We start from the raw sequence: 17,790 nt of genomic DNA, 5'->3' as shown, positions 1-17,790 counted from the left end.
TGTTTTGAACTCTGCATCTAATAGAGAGCTTATCTTCATTTTTTTGTAGTTCCTTCCTTGGAGTTTTGACCTGTTCTTTCATTTGGGCCATGATCTTTGTCTCCTCATTTTGCCTGTCTCCCGGTATTTGTTTCTGTGTATTAGGTAGATGTGCTATGACTCCGTCTGGGTAGTGTGGCCTAATGTAATAGGTGTCCCATAGGGTCCAGTGGCACATCCTCCCCTATCACCCAAGCTGGGTACTCAAGGTGCGCTCTTAGTATGGGCTGAGTACACCCTCCTCTTGTAGTTGAGCCTTGATTACAGTTGGCAGATCAATGGGAGGAATTTACCCATGCCAATCAGCTGCAAGAACTAGCTATGACCACTTATCCTCTGCCCTGCGTGGAGGATAAGCTGTGCAGAGCCAGGGTGGTGGTGCTCCAATGTGGTCTGTAGCAGTCCACTGGGTATGCAGGCTCTGGGGTTTCCCGGGTGGTGCAGGCCAGGGTCAGCCTCATCTGTTTTCTTCCCAGGGCCACGCTGCATGAGCTATAAAGCAGTATGAGATGGCTGCTACTTGTGTTGAGCCTGGAGATTCCCAGGAGAAGCCAAGCTATGAATCTAGGCTGGCTGCTGCTAGTGCTGGGCCTGGGACCTCTTAGCAAGAGGTACAGGGCCTCAGGGCTGAAGCGTTACTGAGGCTGGCTGTTGCTTCTTTGATAGGATTTAGGAAGTTGTGAAACATGAGGCAAGACCAGCCATTTATATATTGGGTGGGCTTATAAGTTGGGTGGGATGGAGTCTCAGGGGATCTCCACAGTGGGGCACACCATGTTAGCCAGGTTTATGGAGTCTTAGATATGGCACCCACCTGCCTGCTCTGTGGCCTTTCTGGGGGAAGGTTCAGAAAAGGGACAATGGCCTCTATCCACCTTTCTGTCTGGGAGAAAGCTGTCCTCCCACACTGGCCTTGATGCCAGACATGCCAGTTCTTCCCTGTATGGCACTGGTGCATTTCAAGCGGCTGCCCTAGTGCTGGAGCTCAGAGGAAGTGAGTCTGAGTAAGTGGGTTCTTTACAGGGAACTGTTTGGGTCTCCAGAAGTCTCAGCTATTGACACAATCCCTGCTGGTTTTTTGCAGCCAGAAGTTATGGGGACTTATCTTCCTGGCACTGGAACCCTGGGCTAGGAGCCTGGTGTAGAGCTGGGGCTCCTTGCTCCTGAGATATCCCTCCCAAATTTTTATCCACCACATGTAGGTGTGGGACCTACCCATTCTACATCTCTGCCCCTCCTACCAGTCTGGATGGATGTGGTTTCTTTAATTCTGTAGTTGTCAGCCTTCCATTCAGCTTAATTTCTGATGGTTCTAACTGATGGTTGTTCTATATTTTAGTTGTGATTTTCATGTGGTTGTGTGAGGAGGTGAGCTGTGTTTACCTATGCCACCATCTTGACCAGCAGTATTAATGAACTCTTAAAGATAAATTCCTAGAAGTCCAAAGGAATAGACATTTTAAAAAAGATTTTATTTATTTTTTAGAGAGAGAGGAAGGGGGTAGAAAGAGAGGGAAAGAAACATTGATGTGAGAGAGAAACATTGATCAACTGAGGAACTGGCCAGCAACCTAGGCATGTGCCCTGACCAGGAATCAAACTGGTGACTTTTCAGTTTGCAGGCTGGTTCTCAACTCACTGAGCCACACCAGCCAGTGCTAAAGTAATAGGCATTTTAAAACATAAACTTTCATAAGAAAATAGATCTTGAACATTCTCATCACAAGAAAAAAACTATGTGAGACGTATGTTAACAAAACTGATTGTGGTAATCATTTTGCAATCTGTACATATAATGTATCAAATTATTATGCTTTATACCTTAAACTGAAGCAATGTTACATGTCAATTATAGCTCAGTAAAACTGGAAAATGTTTTAATTTTTAATAAAAATAAATAAAATTAAAAATAAAAATTTGAAATTTTAGAAAACTTTAGATTTAAAAGAAAAGCTGTATAGATAGTACAGAGAGTTCCCATACCCTGTTTCCTCAATTACCAACATATTACATTAGAAGAGTTCATTTGTCACAATTAACGAACCAACCATGAGACATTATCATTAGCTAATTGATATGTTATTATTAAGTAAGATCAATACTTAATCAGGTTTCCTTTACGTTTACCTCATGTCCTTTTTCTGTTTCAGGGTCCCATCCAGGATACCATATTACATTCAGCCATCATGCTTCCTTAGCCTCCTCTTGACTGTGACAGTTTCTCATACTTTTCTTGGACACAGTATCAAGGGTACACACTGTCAACATGATTTATCGCTGTTGTTGATTACCTGGCTGAGGGAGTGTCTGCCAGGTTTCACCCCCAACTCCCATTTTGGAAGTGCACACAGTATGTGTGCACAGCCCACACTTAGGAGAAGGGAGTTAACGCTTCACCTCCTCGAGGGCAGAGTATCTACATAAATTTATAATTCTTTTCAATGGAAGATTTATCTATTCTCCCCATTTATTTATTCAATCATTTATTTATATCCAGATGGACTCGTGAATATTGATGTTTACTTCAGGTTATAATCCAACACTACTTATTTGCTCAAATGTTTCAGCTTTGGCTACTGACAGCTCTCAATTAGCTCCTGTATCTCTTTGATATACCCTCATTATTGTGTGTGTGTCTATGTACGTGTGCATTCGCATGTGTAGGTGTGTTTAGCATCTTCCTACTTTCTGGCATTGTAAGATGCTCCAGGCTCAGCTTGTACGCTGCACGCCCCATCCCAGAATCAGCCATTTTTCTCCAACAAGCCATGGTTTCTTTTACTGAAGAATGCTAATAAAAGCCAAGATTTGGGTACAAGGTCTGAATGCTGCTACTGGAGTGTCAGTGTTTCTAGGTCTGCTCAGCTGACAGAGCAAGGAAAAATATGCATGTATACTATCTGTGTACATACATATACCTATACATGTTTTTACATGTATCCACTTGTAACTATATTAAACTAAATATGAGTTCATACTGATGCCTCCAACTCTAGTCCATTACCCCATGGATCATTTAGCCTCCTCTGCTTGCTAATCTGTAATCTCTCACTTCAACAGTGAGAAACTATGCCCCTAGCATCTGCCATCCATTGACATAATTGTTCAATTCCAGTACACATACACAGTGGTTTCCGAACTGTTGATGTGTATCCCCATGGGAAACAACTTTATCAACTACAGCACAGTTCTTACGTGCTGCCCGCTTTGCCTTTGGTCTTAGAGCCACCACTCATTCCCAAAGTTACGTAGGTCAGTACCTTTTTCTTTCACTCCCTTCAATGAAGTTGTTTCACAAATATATGATACAATTAGATTCTTTTGTCATAGCCTTCATTCCATTCTGGAATTCCCTAATATACTAAATGATGTTTTAAAGACAAATGTTAGACCCCAAACCATAAAAATCCTAGAAGAAAACATAGGCAGTATAATCTCAAACATTGCTCATAGCAATCTTTTTTCTGATATATCCCCTCAGGCAAGGAAAACAAAAGAAAAAATAAACAAATGGGACTATGTCAAACTAAAAAATTGTTGCACAGCAAAGGAAACCATCAACAAAATAAAAAGACAACCCACTGAATGGGAGAACATATTCGCTGATATATCTGACAAGGGGTTAATATCCAAAATTTCTTTTTTTTTAATTAACTTTTATTTTTTATTATTTTAAAAAAGATTTTATTTATTTTTAGAGAGGGGATGAGAGGGAGAAAGAAAGGGAGAAAAACATCAATGTGTGGTTGCCTCTTGTGTACCTGGCCTACAACCCAGGCATGTGCCCTAGACTGAGAATCAAACCAGCAACCCTTTGGTTTGCAGGCTGTCACTCAATCCACCAAGTCACACTAGCCAGGGCTAATATCCAAAATTTCTAAATAACTTATAAAACTCAACACCAAAAAACCCCCAATTTAATTTAAAAAATAGGCAAAGGACCTGAATAGACACTTCTCCAAAGACGATAAACAGATGGTCAATAGACATATGAAAAGATGCTCAACATCACTAATCATCAGAGAAATGTAAATTAAAATCACAATGAGCTATCACCTCATACCTGTCAGAATGGCTACCATCAATAAATCAACAAACGGGTCCATTTCTCCATCTGGAAGGACGTTGGTGTTGAGAATACAAAGCACTTCCAGTGCTTTGACAAAACCTCAGACGTGTGGCCAGGACGCCACGTGATTTCATCTTATGGGAGCCATCCTTGTATCCCTGGAGGTTGCAGCTTCCTATAAGTTTGGTGTGGCTGAAGAAAGAAAGAAGGCATATGCAGATTTCTACAGAATTATGATTCCAGAAAAGATTTTGAGGAGATGAGGAAGGCTGGTATCTGTCAGAGTGCAAAGTGATCTTGGAATGTAAAGAATTTCTCTGGGGTGAATTCCGTGGAAGGCTGTCACTGACCCGTGTTCCTGAACTATGAAACATGAATATTTGAGCTAAGAAAAAGTTTCTCTTGATAAATAAACAATTAAGAAATAAAAATAAATAAATCAACAAACAACAAGTGCTGGTGAGGATGTAGGGAAAGGGAAACCCTTTTGCACTGTTGGTGGGAATGCAGATTGGTGCAGCCACTGTGAAAAGCAGTATGGAGTACCTTAAAAAATTAAAAATGGAACTGCCTTATGACCCAGTGATTCCCTGCTGGGAATTTAGCCAAAGAAACACAAAACACTAGTTCAAAAGAACACGAGTACCCCTGAGTTCATTGCAGCATCATTTACAACTGACAGTATATGGAAGCAGCCCATGTCCATCAGTAGATGACTGGATAAAACAACTACGGAACATTTACACAATGGAATACTATTCTGCCATAAAAAAAGAAAATTTTACCATTTGCGACAGCCTGGATGGACCCAGAGAACATTATGTTAAATGAAATAAGCCAGTTAGAGAAAGACAAATACCATGTGATTTCACTCATATGAGAAATCTAATGAACAAACTGAACTAACAAGCAGTATAGAGACGGACTTACTGAGAGGAGGCTGACAACTCTGGGGGGAGTGGTTAGGGGATAGAAGGATTGGGCAAAATGTAAAAAGGACTCATGGACATGGACAACAGTGTAGTGATTGTGAGGAGGGGGTTATATAGAGGATAAATGCTAATGGAAAACATACAATAAAAAATATAAAAATTTTCATACATTAAAGTTTACTTTGTATCATAAAGTTCTATGGGTTTTGACAAATACACAGTATCATGTATTTACCATTACTGTATCATACAAAATACATATCACACAGAATTTTTTTACCCTAAAAAATTCCCTGTGATTCATCTATTCAACCCTTCTCCCACCTCACCCACTGGCAGTCACTGATCTGTTTATCAGCTCCATGGTTTTGCCTTTTCCAAAATTTCATATAAACAGAACCATACAATATGTAGCCTTTTCAGACTGGCTTCTTCTACCTAGCAATATGCATTTAAAATTCATCTATATCACAAAAGCATGAAGGTTACCGAAGAGGAATGGTTGAGAGGAGGTTGGAGAGGACAAGGCGAGACTAGACTATGTGTGGTAAGCACACAATGCAATATACAGATGATGTATCATAAAACTGTACCCTTGAAACATATAGTGTTATTAACTGGCGTCACCCCAATAAGTTTAATTAAAAAATAAAATTCATCTACACTTTTGCATGGCTTGATAATACTTTTCTTTTTATTACTGAATAGTATTCCATCGTATGGCTGTAACACAATTTATCTATTTACTTATTAAAGAACATCTTGGTTGCTTCCAGGTTTTGGTGATTAGGAATAGAGCTGCTATAAATATTTACACAATAGAGCTGCACAATATTATGTGGACTTAAGTTTTCAAATCAGAGAGTAAATACCTAGGAGTGCAATTGTGGATTGTATAGTAAGACTATCTTTAGCTTTATAAGAAATTTCCAAACTTCCAAAGTGGCTGCACCATTTTGCATTCTCACCAGCAATGAGAGAATTCCTGTTGCTTTGCATCTTGCCAGCAATTGGCATTGTCATTTATTTGGATTTTAGCCATTCTAATAGCTGGAAATAAAAATTTAAAGAAATGACCTTGATATACAAAGCCACATTTCTCTTCTGAAAGTTTGTATTTGATTTCTCTGGAGTAACTTTTGTTCTCATACTTCTTTGTTCCTCACATTTAATCAGACACCAAGTCACTCTGATTATGCTTGTTGACAGCTCCTTTTCCTGCATTCTGATGGCCACTCTTCTGATCCAGGCCTTCATTACCTCACACCTGGACTAAACGTAACATCACGACTGCTTGTTTCCTAGACTACAGTATCTCCTATTCCAACCCAACTCACACAACGAAGCCAAAATAACAACAAATCGTAATCTAACAGTTTTTATTGTGGTAACTTTGCTCTTCAAGATCTATGGTGCGTAGCCTATTGAACCAAACTGAAAGTCTTCAGTCTGGTCTTCAACATTTATGTAAATTTATTTAATCCCCTTTCCAATTTCTCTGAACTAACCAAGTTAGTCTTTTTACTATCCTGATACAAAGTGGAAGCCTTTCAATTCTTTGTCATCATTCCTAACATTTCTTTCCATTTGGAATGCTTTATCTCTTCTATTTCCCTTAGTCAGTGTCCTACCTCAAAATGATCATAATCAAAGCTTTTTCCAAAACAAACTCACTCCATTTTGAGTTCTTTTCTACTTCCCACTTACTCAACCCTATAAAATAGTTATACTGTCTTAAAGTTGATTTTCTGTTGTTGAAAGGCATTTCTATTTTTTAAAAGGCATTCTCTATTATTCCATGTGCATTCTTTCCATCTGATCATCAGTTAATAAGTACATTCATCAATGTAATTGAAAAGAAATACAGAAAATATTCTGATTCTTTTACATTTTCTCTAAAGCTCTTGGTGCAGTGCTATGCATAGCAGGAACTGAATAAATGCTGGTTGAATGAACAGTTAAAAAAATTGCAAAACTGGACTTCCAGTCAAGATGGGGGTGTAGGTAAATGTGGTACTCGGAACCCCCACAACCATATCAAAATTACAACTAAAGTACAGAATAACCATTATTCAGAACTACCTGAAATCTAGCTGAATGGAAGTACAACTAGGGATTTAAAGAAGCTAAATCAAGACTGGTTGAAGTGGCAGAGATGCAGAACAGACTGGTCCCACAGCCATTTGTGGCGGTTAAAAATTAGGTGGGATATCTCAGTTGTACAAGTCTCCCCTGAGGCGTGAAGGGTCCCAGCCCCACATGAGGCCCTCCAGCCCAGGGTTCCAGTGCCCTAAAGAGAAGTCCTGGTAACTTCTGGCTGTAAAACCCAGTGGAGTTTGTAGCTGAGTGAGACAGAGGGCTTCTGGAGTCCCAGACAGTTCCTCCTAAAGGGCCTGCCCACAAATGTACTTGGACTCACTCCCTCTGAGATCCAGGGTCAGAGCAGCAACTTGAAAGAAACCAGGGACACAACGGGTTAGAACTGAATTGTGTGGCATCAAGGCAAGAGCTGGAGGGGCAGCTTTGTGTCAGACGTAAGGGCTGGAAGAGGCCATTGTTCCTTTTCTGAGACCCCTCCCCCACAGAGCTGGCAGGTGGGCACCATATCTGAGTCTCCACCAATATAGCACACACTTGTTTGCCCCACCTTGGTGATTCCCCAAGAATCACCAAGCTGCACCCAACTTGTGGGCCCACCCTAGCCATTTCCAGTGGCTTTTCCATACAACTGGCCTCTTTTGCCTCATGCTTTAGACTGTCCTAAAATTTCCTAAACAAGCAGCATCTGGCCTGAGGAAGCCCCATACTTCTTGCTAAGTGACCCCAGGCTCGGCCTGGCCCTAGCAGCAGCCAGAGATGGTTCACAGGTTGGCATCTCCTGGGCACCTACAAGCACAGCACAAGCAGCAGCCACCTGCAGATTGCTCTGTAGCTCATGCTGGGTGGCCCTAGTCAGGGCACAGGCAGTGGCTGATCTTGCACCTCCCAGGAGGCCCCAGTGTACCCAGCTTTAGACTATGCCAGATAGGGTGAAACAACCTTATCACTTCCATAAGTGACACACTCAAGAGGCAGACTCAGTGAGCACCAAAATCCCACTAAAGCAAATCCTGCTCCATGGGTCAACTCCTGCATGGCAGCTCCTCTTCTGCAGTCACAATGGGTCCTTGAAGCCAATCAACCTGGGAGTCAGTCCCTCCCAGTGATGCCAACAGCAATCAAGACTCAACTACAACAGGACAGTGCACACAGTCCACACAGGGGTGCACCTGGAGCACCCAGCATGGGTGACCGGGGAGGCTGCGCCACTAGGCCCTGTAGCACACCTACTACACAAGGCTACCCCACTAAGTCCAGGAGATGTACCTGATACATAGAAATAAACAGGGAAGCAGCCAAAATTTGGGGACAAAGAAATAGGTCCCAAATGAAAAAAAAAAAACAACAGTAGAAATTTCCAGAAAACTGAATGAAATGGAGGCAAACAAACTATCAGATACAGAGTACAAAACAATGGTTTATACGGATGCTCAAGAAACTTAGTGAGACCTTCAACAGCACAAAAAAGGACAGAGAAACCATAAAAAAGAACAAATCAGAAATGAAGGATACCTTAACTAAAATGATTAATAATTTACAGGGAATCAATGGTAGGATAGATGATGCTAAAAATCAAATCAGTGATTTGGAATAAAAGAAAGCAAAAACCACCCAATTGGAATAGCAAAAAGAATAAAAAACAATGAAGATAGTGTAAGGAGCTACTGGGACAAGTTCAAGTGTACCAACATTCCCATTATGGGGGTGCTGGAAGGAGAAGAGAGAAAGCATGATATTAGAAACCTATTTGAAAAAATAATGACAGAAAAGTTCTGTAACCTGGTAAAGGAACTAGACATACAATTCCAGGAAGCAGAGTCCCAAACAAGATGAACCAAAAAAGTCTACACCAAGACACATCATAATTAAAATGCAAAAGGTTAAAGACAAAGAGAGAATCTTAAAAGCAGCAAGAGAAAAGCAGTTACCTACATGGGAGCTCCCATAAGACTGTCAGCTGATTTCTCAACAGAAACTCTGCAGGTCAGAAGGGATTGGCAAGGAATATTCAAAGTGATGAAGAGCAAGGACCTACAACCAAGATTACACTACCCAGCAAAGCTATCATTTAGAATTGAAAGACATATGAAGAACTTCCCAGATAGGGATAAGCTAAAGGAGTTCTCACCACCAAACCAGTATAGTATTACATGAAATGTTAAAGTCTTCTTTAAGAAGAAGAAAAAAAAATGAATGATAAAATGGCAATAAATATATATCAATAACTGAACCTAAAAAAGAAAATAAACGAACAAGCAGAACACAGACTCATAGATACAGAGAACATTTTGACAGGTGCCAGATGGGAGGAGGTTGGGGGCATGGGTGAAAAAAGATGTAGGAGTAAGAAGTACAAATTGGTTGTTACAAAATAGTCCTGGGGATGTAAAGCACAGCATGGGGAATATAGTCAATAATATTCTAATAACTATGTATGGTGTCATATGGGTATTAGGTTTATCAGGGTGATCTTACCAAGTGGTAAGTTATATAATGTCTAATCACTGGAGTGTACACCTGAAACTAATATATTTAATGTTAAATGTAACTGAAACATAAAAAAATTATTTTTAAAAAAGAAAGAAATCAGCCCTGGCCAGGTGGCTCAATTGGTTGGAGCATTGTCCCATGACCAAAGGGTTGCAGGTTCTATTCCTAGTCAGCGAACATGTCTGGATTGCGGGTCTGATCCCCAGTCTGGGCGCACACAATCCCCGGTTTAGATGAATGAGGAAGGCAGCCAATCGATGTTTCTCTCACATCGAAGTTTCTCTCCCTCCCTTCCTCTCTCTCTAAAAGCAATGAAGAAAAAAAAAAGTCCTTGGGTAGGATAAAAAAAAATCACAAAACTTATTTGAAATACTTAAATTTTTTATTATACAAAAAGTATATGTTCACTGTGCAAAACCTAAAACAGTCTAGAAAATACAAATATTCAAAATGATTTAATAAATCCACATATAATTAAATCTATGTATAATTCCATTACCCAAAGATAATTACTATTAACATCTTGTATGCAACCTACTATACTTTGTCTATGCATGTATGTTATTTGATCTGCAGTATTGACTATATTTTGTGATATGAAATGCTTGTGAAGTTATGTACCTTTAAAATATACCTCTAAAGGTCAAATGGACAAACTTCCTAGTTCAAACAGTGTCACACACAGAAATATACCAATTACCTAAAGTAGACTTGGTATTTCTGATTTCCAGCTTGGAGATCCTCCCACCAAATCCTGCTTTCTCTCAATAACCCCAATGCATATTCTTCTCGACATACTGTCCTTTGTCCAACCATTCAAGATTTAAGAAATCCCGACAGAGCCCCAAGCAAGAAGGTAGATATTAATTCTTCCCTCCTGTCCCCTTTGTTTAAACCTGAGTGATTTCTACCATAAGACATATTTATATACTCATTATTATTAGAAGTTTGAAAAACACCCATCACTGGCACTAAAGGTATATAATCAAAAGGAGTGATATCATTTACTTGCCCCATTCTTGTTGTGCAGGCAGCAAGGATAGAACTTCTAGTGGGCAAACAGGCATTCTTTTTTTGGTGTGTGTGTGTATTTATATATATATATATATATATATATTTGCCCCTTTTCAAAAAGGGCAGGCTCAATAACAGAATAAGCTCTATAAAACATTCTGAATAAAATTCTGTAATTTTCTTGCTCCATCGTGGCAGTAGTCCGGTTGCAGGCATAGCCTCTTATTTTAGAAAAGTATGCCCACCTCCTCGATGTTGCTAGACAGTTTGCAGGTACATTCAACTATAGCTCAAACAGTGGTAGGCTACAGTCCAGGTGTAATTTTATGACTTTTTGATTAAACTAATATGGGTACAGCACTTTCTGTAGGATAGAGAGTAGTTTAGAAAGTTAGCCATCTGTAGCATTGTTTGTTACCACCACCCCCATCCCCCTAAAAAGGAAAATGATCTAAATGCCATCATTACAGAAATGCACAAATGGGACAATTAGTCAACAGATGACCATGAATTAGTAAACAAGAATGACAGAGCTCTTTATGTACTGACATGGTACTTCTAGAATAAATTAGGCGACAAAAAGCAAGTTACTGAAGTGTGTATAGTATGCTGTTGCTTGTGTTAAAAAGGCAAAATGTGCCCTGGCTGGCGTAGCTCAGTGGATTGAGCGCGGGCTGCGAACCAAAGTGTCGCCGGTTCGATTCTCAGTCAGGGCACATGCCTGGGTTGCAGACCATGGCCCCCAGCAACCATACACTGGTGTTTCTCTCTCTCTCTCTCCCTCCCTTCCCTCTCTAAAAAGTGGATAAATAAAATCTTTAAAAAAAAGGCAAAATATAAATTCACATGTATGGAATTGCTTATATATGTACAAAAATCTCTAGAAGGATATTTAATAACCTAATAATATAGTTTACTTGTGAGGGGAGATCTGGGTGTTTACTAGGCAAAGGACTCATTTCATTGTATTTTTAGGATTCTTCTTAAAATTTGAACCTTGTGAAAATATTAACTATTCAGATTTTTAAAAAAGATTTTATTTGTTTATTTTTAGAGAGAGGGTAAAGGAGAGAGAAAGAGAGGGAGAGAAACATCAATGTGTGGTTGCCTGTTGCACGCTCCCCACTGGGGATCTGGCCCACAAGCCAGGCATGTGTCCTGACTGGGAATCAAACTGTCAATCCTTTGGTTCTCAGGCCCACTCTCAATCCACTGAGCTATACCAGCCAACACTAACTATTCAGATTTTTAACCATGAAATTACCTGGTCTAACAAACTTTCAATTTAATTGGGGAAATGAAGAGATAAGTTTTCAATTAAATGTTTCCAACAGTTACAAAGGAGGAAGATAGCAAATTTGGTGGTAGTTAGGGATAACTCCACCTACACGGTTAATCAGCAGGTTTATAAGAATGATATAATGTTTGGAGTATTATATCAGATTACCTGATTGACAAAGTTCCTCTGTCATGGATGGTAATGTGAAATAGTGGGGAAAGCATGGATTTTGAGATGAGGCAGAAATAAATTCAAATCTTAGCTATTCCGTACAATGACCTTACAAGCTTGGGTAAGTTAATTAACCTTTTTGGAGTTTCAATTTCCTTATCTATAAAATGGGTGAAATCTTGGTAGGGTTATTATTATAAAGGTTATATGACATAACATCCTAGTGCAACAAATTCGTTGGCTTACTTAACCTCCTTTCCTTATATATTGGACTGAACTGAGATGGACTGACATGCAGACATTAAATGTCTTGAGGAAATGCAGATTGCAGTGAAAGATCTACTTGTAGCTAAAGTCTCTGTATGTACAATTTAGTTGGCCAAGCTCATATTTCTTATGAGGAATAAAACCTTTCATTACCTCAGAAGTTTTAAAAATCCTTGGGCTATACAGTGTCTCCTTTTTCCTTTTCCTTCCATCTGAAAGATGGTCAGAAGAAGAGTGTTTTGAAACATATTACAATGATGCCCTAATAAATATTCTCACTCATTTCCTATGGGAAAACATTTATTCGAATGCTCATTTCTAACGAATATACTCTTAAGACAGATTTTGCTCTCTATGACTTATTCAGCATTTGAAAAAACAGGGTTACCTTTTATTAGTAAATATCATCTTAAGATATATTAAAACTAAGGTTACCCACCAAATCACACTAATACTTATTGATACTTTACACTGATATATTAAGTGTGATTTTATATATTCACCAATTAGTTTTTACATTTGTAAAACCACATGAATGTGGTATATATGGAGACATTAAATCATTTGTAATACAGAGCTTATATAGCAGTCGCCAAGTCTAGGAGATTGGGAGTTCCTAACTTCCATATTTACTATCAAACTACTGACAGTAAGTGTCTTAGGTAAAGTTCCAGGAGAAAAAAATTATTGCCCAATCATATTTTCCTGGCTAACCTCAGGGTTGGTTGCTAGGCATTGAGTAGAGAAGCATTTTTTATATACTGAGAGAATACTTTTGTCTCAAATATGCTGGGAAAAATTTCTATACCCAAATTTCCTCTGTCTTGAGATTCATTACGTTTGAAGAATTTAATGAGTTTGTTTAGGGAGTTGCATCAGAAATTATTTTTGTACTAGAGGTAGGAATGACAAGCAGTTCCTTTGTAATGCTGTACTAGTCAATACCTGTTTTTGCCTAAGGATGTATCCATACCAATTCTGGATAATCCAGCTTTGAAGTGGGATGGGCAGTGCTGGCTTTCTTTTGTTGGTGTTATTACTTTGGGCTGTGACCTACTCACACATGCTTTGGAAACTTAAACAGCACTGAGGACTGAGGATATGGGCTAATTAAGAACCACAAATTCTAACTACAGCCAGTATATACCTGGCATTTACATCAAAATAGTTTTCTAGAAAAGGTACAAGGCTTTTTTCCATTTTCTACATCTTATTTTCTAGAAAGAACATTTACCTAACATGTTCTGCTCTTAGGAAATACTGTCTTTTTTTTTTTTTTCATGTGAAATGCCAAAATGAACAATTACCAAACCAAAGAAATTTTTACGATATTCAAAATATTCTTTAAATAAACGTTAGGCAGAACCCATTTTTAAAGTAATTTAAACAATTATTATATTCTTTACAGAATTTTCAGATTGTAGTTCAGGGGAGGTAAATATTAAATATTGCACAATCAAGATATACAAAGCCCTTTGTTAAAGTTGCAAAAGAGGAGACAATGCCAAATCGTTTGCTTTTAGCCAGCCTCTGTTGCCTAAAAATCATACTGACATTTTCCAGGTCAAAGGACATTTGACATACAGTCCTCACCAAGCGCCTTTCTTGTGATCTCTGATCATAGGATTAGTTGGAGCGTGAGCATTTTTAAACACCTCTTTATTGACAAAGGAGACAGAAGTAGTAGAGATAGAGTTTCTTAGAGGATAAGAGACCCCCTTAGCTAGCTTTCTACTGCATCAGAAATCTGACAAGAATCACTTTGATGGGCAGGGCTCAGGGGCAGATGAACTGAAGAGGATCTAACAAACATAAGTTTTTATTGTTAGTTTGGCACTCTGCTAAGCGCCCTATGTTATTATCTAATTTATTTATAACAGCAACAACTCAAAGAGGGAAATACTAATATGGCCCGCATTTTACAGATGAACGAACTGAAAGTCACTGAGATTAAACAACAAACACCCAAAGGTCACACAGCAAACAAGTGGCGGCACCAGAACTCGAAACTGCTCCAGAACAAGCACTCTTTTTTAACCACTGCCTTCAACCCGGCGGTCTGATCCTGCGCCTGGGGAGCAGCCTTTCCCCCGCTTCCTTCGTGGGACAGTTCCCAGTACTGAGGCTTGGCGCTGTCCAGCCCTCAGGCCTGCCGCCTTTCACAAGAAGAGAACGCGGCCCCGCGGGGCGATCCCGCCCGCAGGTTGTAGAACTGCCGCGCCCAGTCGCGTCACTGCACGCGGGCGGGCCGAATGTCCTCTGGGTGCCCATCCCAAGCAACCCCCACAGCCCCCTGAAATTCTCCGGACGGGTTCTATTCCGAAAGGCTGGAGGTGAGCAGCAGGACGGACACCACGCCCCTCTCTCATAGTCCCCTTACTCTAGTCCAAAGACCTCAGGCAATAGTTTGGGCATCCTCACCTGTCCCAGAAGAGCGACCTCTCTAGTGACTGACGCAACGCTCCTCCAATCAGGGCCTGGTGGGGAGGTGGGCTCTAGCTGAGACTGATTGCTGGTTCCTCCAATCCCGGTGCAGCAACCCTCCGGCCCCAGTCTCCGTGGCTGGCAAAGAGCGACAGGTGGGAGCTGTGTTACCTCCGCGTCTTTTGCATTCTTGACGTAGAAGCCTCCGAGAGCATGGTGAATTCTACTCCGAAGCTCACCTATTCTTGCAGGTCGTCACCTCAGCCATAATTTTATCACAAGTGGAAATTCCCCAACCCTTTCCCGTCACCTCGGATGGGGGCGGGATGAATGGTACTCTTAGTGACCAATTGTACCACGCGACGTCCTTTGACAATGTGACCGACACCTTAAGACGCCAATGAAATCTCCCATTGTCAGGGGTCACTGTGACTGACCACGAGGCCAACTAATCCACTTTAAGGTCGTGATGCGATAGTCAGAGAACTTGACCAATGGAGGTAGAAAAAGACCGGAAGTCAGCGCGGGTAATAGGGGGCGGGTGTTCGCAACCGCCTAGGCCTGCGCGGGTCAACGCAGCTTGGAGGCCCAGAGCCAGCGAGCGGCGCGTGACGAAGAGCCTGAGCGACGGGTTGTCTAGGCCAATGATCTGCACCTGCTTTGGAGCTATAGCCAGTGGCGAGTGTGGGGGGCGGGAGGCAGCAGGTTAGGCAGTGAGAAGTTAGTGGCGCTGCTGGGACGGGGGAAAGGAGACGCTTCTTCCTCCTGCTGCTCTTCTCGTTCCTGGGATCAGCGGCGGCGGTGGCCGCGAGTGACTCTGCAGTGCCTCCGGCTCCGCGTGCGAATCATGCTGACCGACGGCGGAGGCGGGGGCACCTCCTTTGAGGAGGACTTGGACTCCGTGGCTCCGCGATCCGCCCCAGCCGGGGCCTCGGAGCCGCCTCCGCCGGGAGGGGTCGGGCTGGGGATCCGCACTGTGAGACTCTTTGGAGAGGCCGGGCCTGCGCCGGGAGTCGGTGGCGGCGGCAGCGGTGCCGGCGGAGGGGACGCGGCGCTGGATTTCAAGTTGGCGGCTGCTGTGCTGAGGACCGGGGGTGGAGGTGGTGCCTCTGGCAGCGACGAGGACGAAGTGTCCGAGGTACGGCTCCAGGACCCCTACCTTCCATACAGCGTGGGGCATGAAAGCTCTGTGGGTCGGTGCAGGGCGGGGGCCACCCTCCTGCTGCCCCGCCGGAGTCGTTCTTTGACAGCGATCTGCTCCAAGGCGGCAGTGGCACGGTGCGGGCCTAGTGCTCCCTCTGCTTACTCTTCAGCCTGCGGCTCCAGCCGGACCGGTTCCCGTCACCTTCCGTAGATCCGCAATGGTCTCTAAGCTTCGCGCGGGAACAAGGACTCTTCAGGCTACCTCCCGCCCACCCCGCTTTGGAGATGGGGGGGCGGGGTCTTGCCAGAGTCCCTGCCCTTGGTACTGAGAGAGCGAGACAGAGAGAGGAGAGAGACTGAGTCAGAGAGACAGGGAGTCGGAACTAGCTAGCTCAAAGAGCATTTCAATTATATGCCTCTCCCCAAGTTGACTGGTTGGACATTTATTTGCCTTATGCTTTACCTGTGTATTTAAGTCGGGTTCTTAATTCCCGTCTTTAGTTTGAGACAGGTGAGTGTTAAGGAGCTCCCTGCCCTTACCCTGAACAATCACGTGAGTCTTGCACCTGGGACCTTTTGTGAAGTTAGGAAAAGGAAGTTCCCGTAAAACTACAGAGTAGTTGGATAGCTGAACTGGGGAGATTCTTAGGCTTGGAGAAGGCGAGGCACCCTATAGATATATTTTGAAATGAGGGGAATTAGTTAATCAGGCCTTTCTTTTGACTCTTTATGTTTATACTGGGCCTTTTTAGGTCTGAGCAATCTAGGATAGTCGGCATCATCTTTTGGGCTCTAGGGAAAAAGGTATTTTCTATATGTACTTTTTCCCTCTTGACTGTGGCTTGGATATGGTACTGTGCTGTGATGATTATTGTTCCAAATGCTCAGAGTATTGTATTTGGGTTCTAAGGTGCCTGGCTCATCCCTTATGACTAATTATTTTAACCTCTGATCTTGGTGTTAAAGTACAAGGATTTCTCTGTGTGTACAACTATCCTGGCTGTTGTATTTGAGGGGAATAGGAGAAACTGTGGCTGGCAGAATTCAGTTAGTGCACTGTTTTACATTCTAGGTTCTGAACAGGGAGTCCTTCAGGTTTAAAACCTTCATACATTGTGACCCCAGAATCTTGCTTTGGGAAAAACTGTGTGGGTTGAAAGAGAGCTAGTCCCTCAAATGTCTGTATCTTTGATGCAAATTGATGAGAGATGGGCTTAGAACACTTTTACGTATAAAATAAACATCTTTAGACTCTAGAGTGTACTTTTCCTTGAGACTTGTCTAAAAGTGATGGAACGATGAGGTACTTGATTTTCTGGACTATTTTTACATAACTATCATAGGTGGGATAAAAGATCACTCATTTGCTTTTACATAAGTGGCATCCTTAAATTTATTCAGAGGTAGAGTGCTAATGAGTCTCCAAAGTCGTAAATCTCTTAACTCTTTGGGCTCATATGTTTTATCTGGGAAGTGAGATTTTAAAGTAACCGTTTCTGCCATTTTGGTGAGGCTTGTAAACATGCATACACAGAATTTCATTTGCAGTCTGCATACCATGTGGTTAAGCCAAGAGCAGAATCCACATCTTTTGTCTTGTTTTGATTTTTATCAGAGATATTATTTAGGCTAATCATAGAAGAGCCCCTTACTTAAGTCTCCTGTTTACTTAAGTTTTCTGTGTCTAAAAAGGACTTAAGTATTAAGTGTCTATGTAGACCTTATTTTTGAAGTGGAGATTTTGGAGTGGGGACTGGTCTAAGGTGATGCCCAGTGTATATATAGCTTCTTTCTTAATCTGTGGAGAAAAGAAATTTTGTTATGTTTTGTTTCTCCAATGTCATATAGAGAAGGAATTCCTG

General features: G+C 41.5%; 1 protein-coding gene, 1 long non-coding RNA gene and 1 pseudogene across 4 annotated transcripts in view; 2 read left to right on the top strand and 1 right to left on the bottom strand.

Moving 5' to 3' along the window:
- Positions 1-15,094, bottom strand: part of LOC123806624 — a 19,391-nt gene extending 4,297 nt beyond the window's left edge. Inside the window, exon 1 of the long non-coding RNA XR_006783513.1 lies at positions 14,783-15,094. This is a non-coding gene — a long non-coding RNA (uncharacterized LOC123806624). The remainder of the gene's footprint in view (positions 1-14,782) is intronic.
- On the top strand, positions 4,109-4,500 carry LOC123806615 (annotated as a pseudogene).
- Positions 15,095-15,284: 190 nt separating the features above from the next.
- The window catches only part of LOC123805981 (ankyrin repeat and KH domain-containing protein 1), a 108,372-nt gene continuing 105,866 nt past the window's right edge, over positions 15,285-17,790 (top strand). Inside the window, exon 1 of one of the 3 annotated variants that reach the window (XM_045818928.1) lies at positions 15,285-15,923. In XM_045818928.1, the coding sequence (XP_045674884.1) occupies positions 15,633-15,923 (291 nt within the window). In that variant the 5' untranslated portion in view covers positions 15,285-15,632. The remainder of the gene's footprint in view (positions 15,924-17,790) is intronic. The other 2 variants (XM_045818913.1, XM_045818920.1) reach the window with 2 other exon arrangements.

This window comes from Phyllostomus hastatus, unplaced genomic scaffold, assembly GCF_019186645.2.
Source record: "Phyllostomus hastatus isolate PE091 unplaced genomic scaffold, TTU_PhHast_1.1 phas_contig_150, whole genome shotgun sequence".
In the NCBI taxonomy this organism is placed as follows: Eukaryota; Metazoa; Chordata; class Mammalia; order Chiroptera; family Phyllostomidae; genus Phyllostomus; species Phyllostomus hastatus.
The sequence above is the reverse complement of the archived record's forward strand: the minus strand, read 5'-3'. Positions and strand labels throughout refer to the sequence as shown.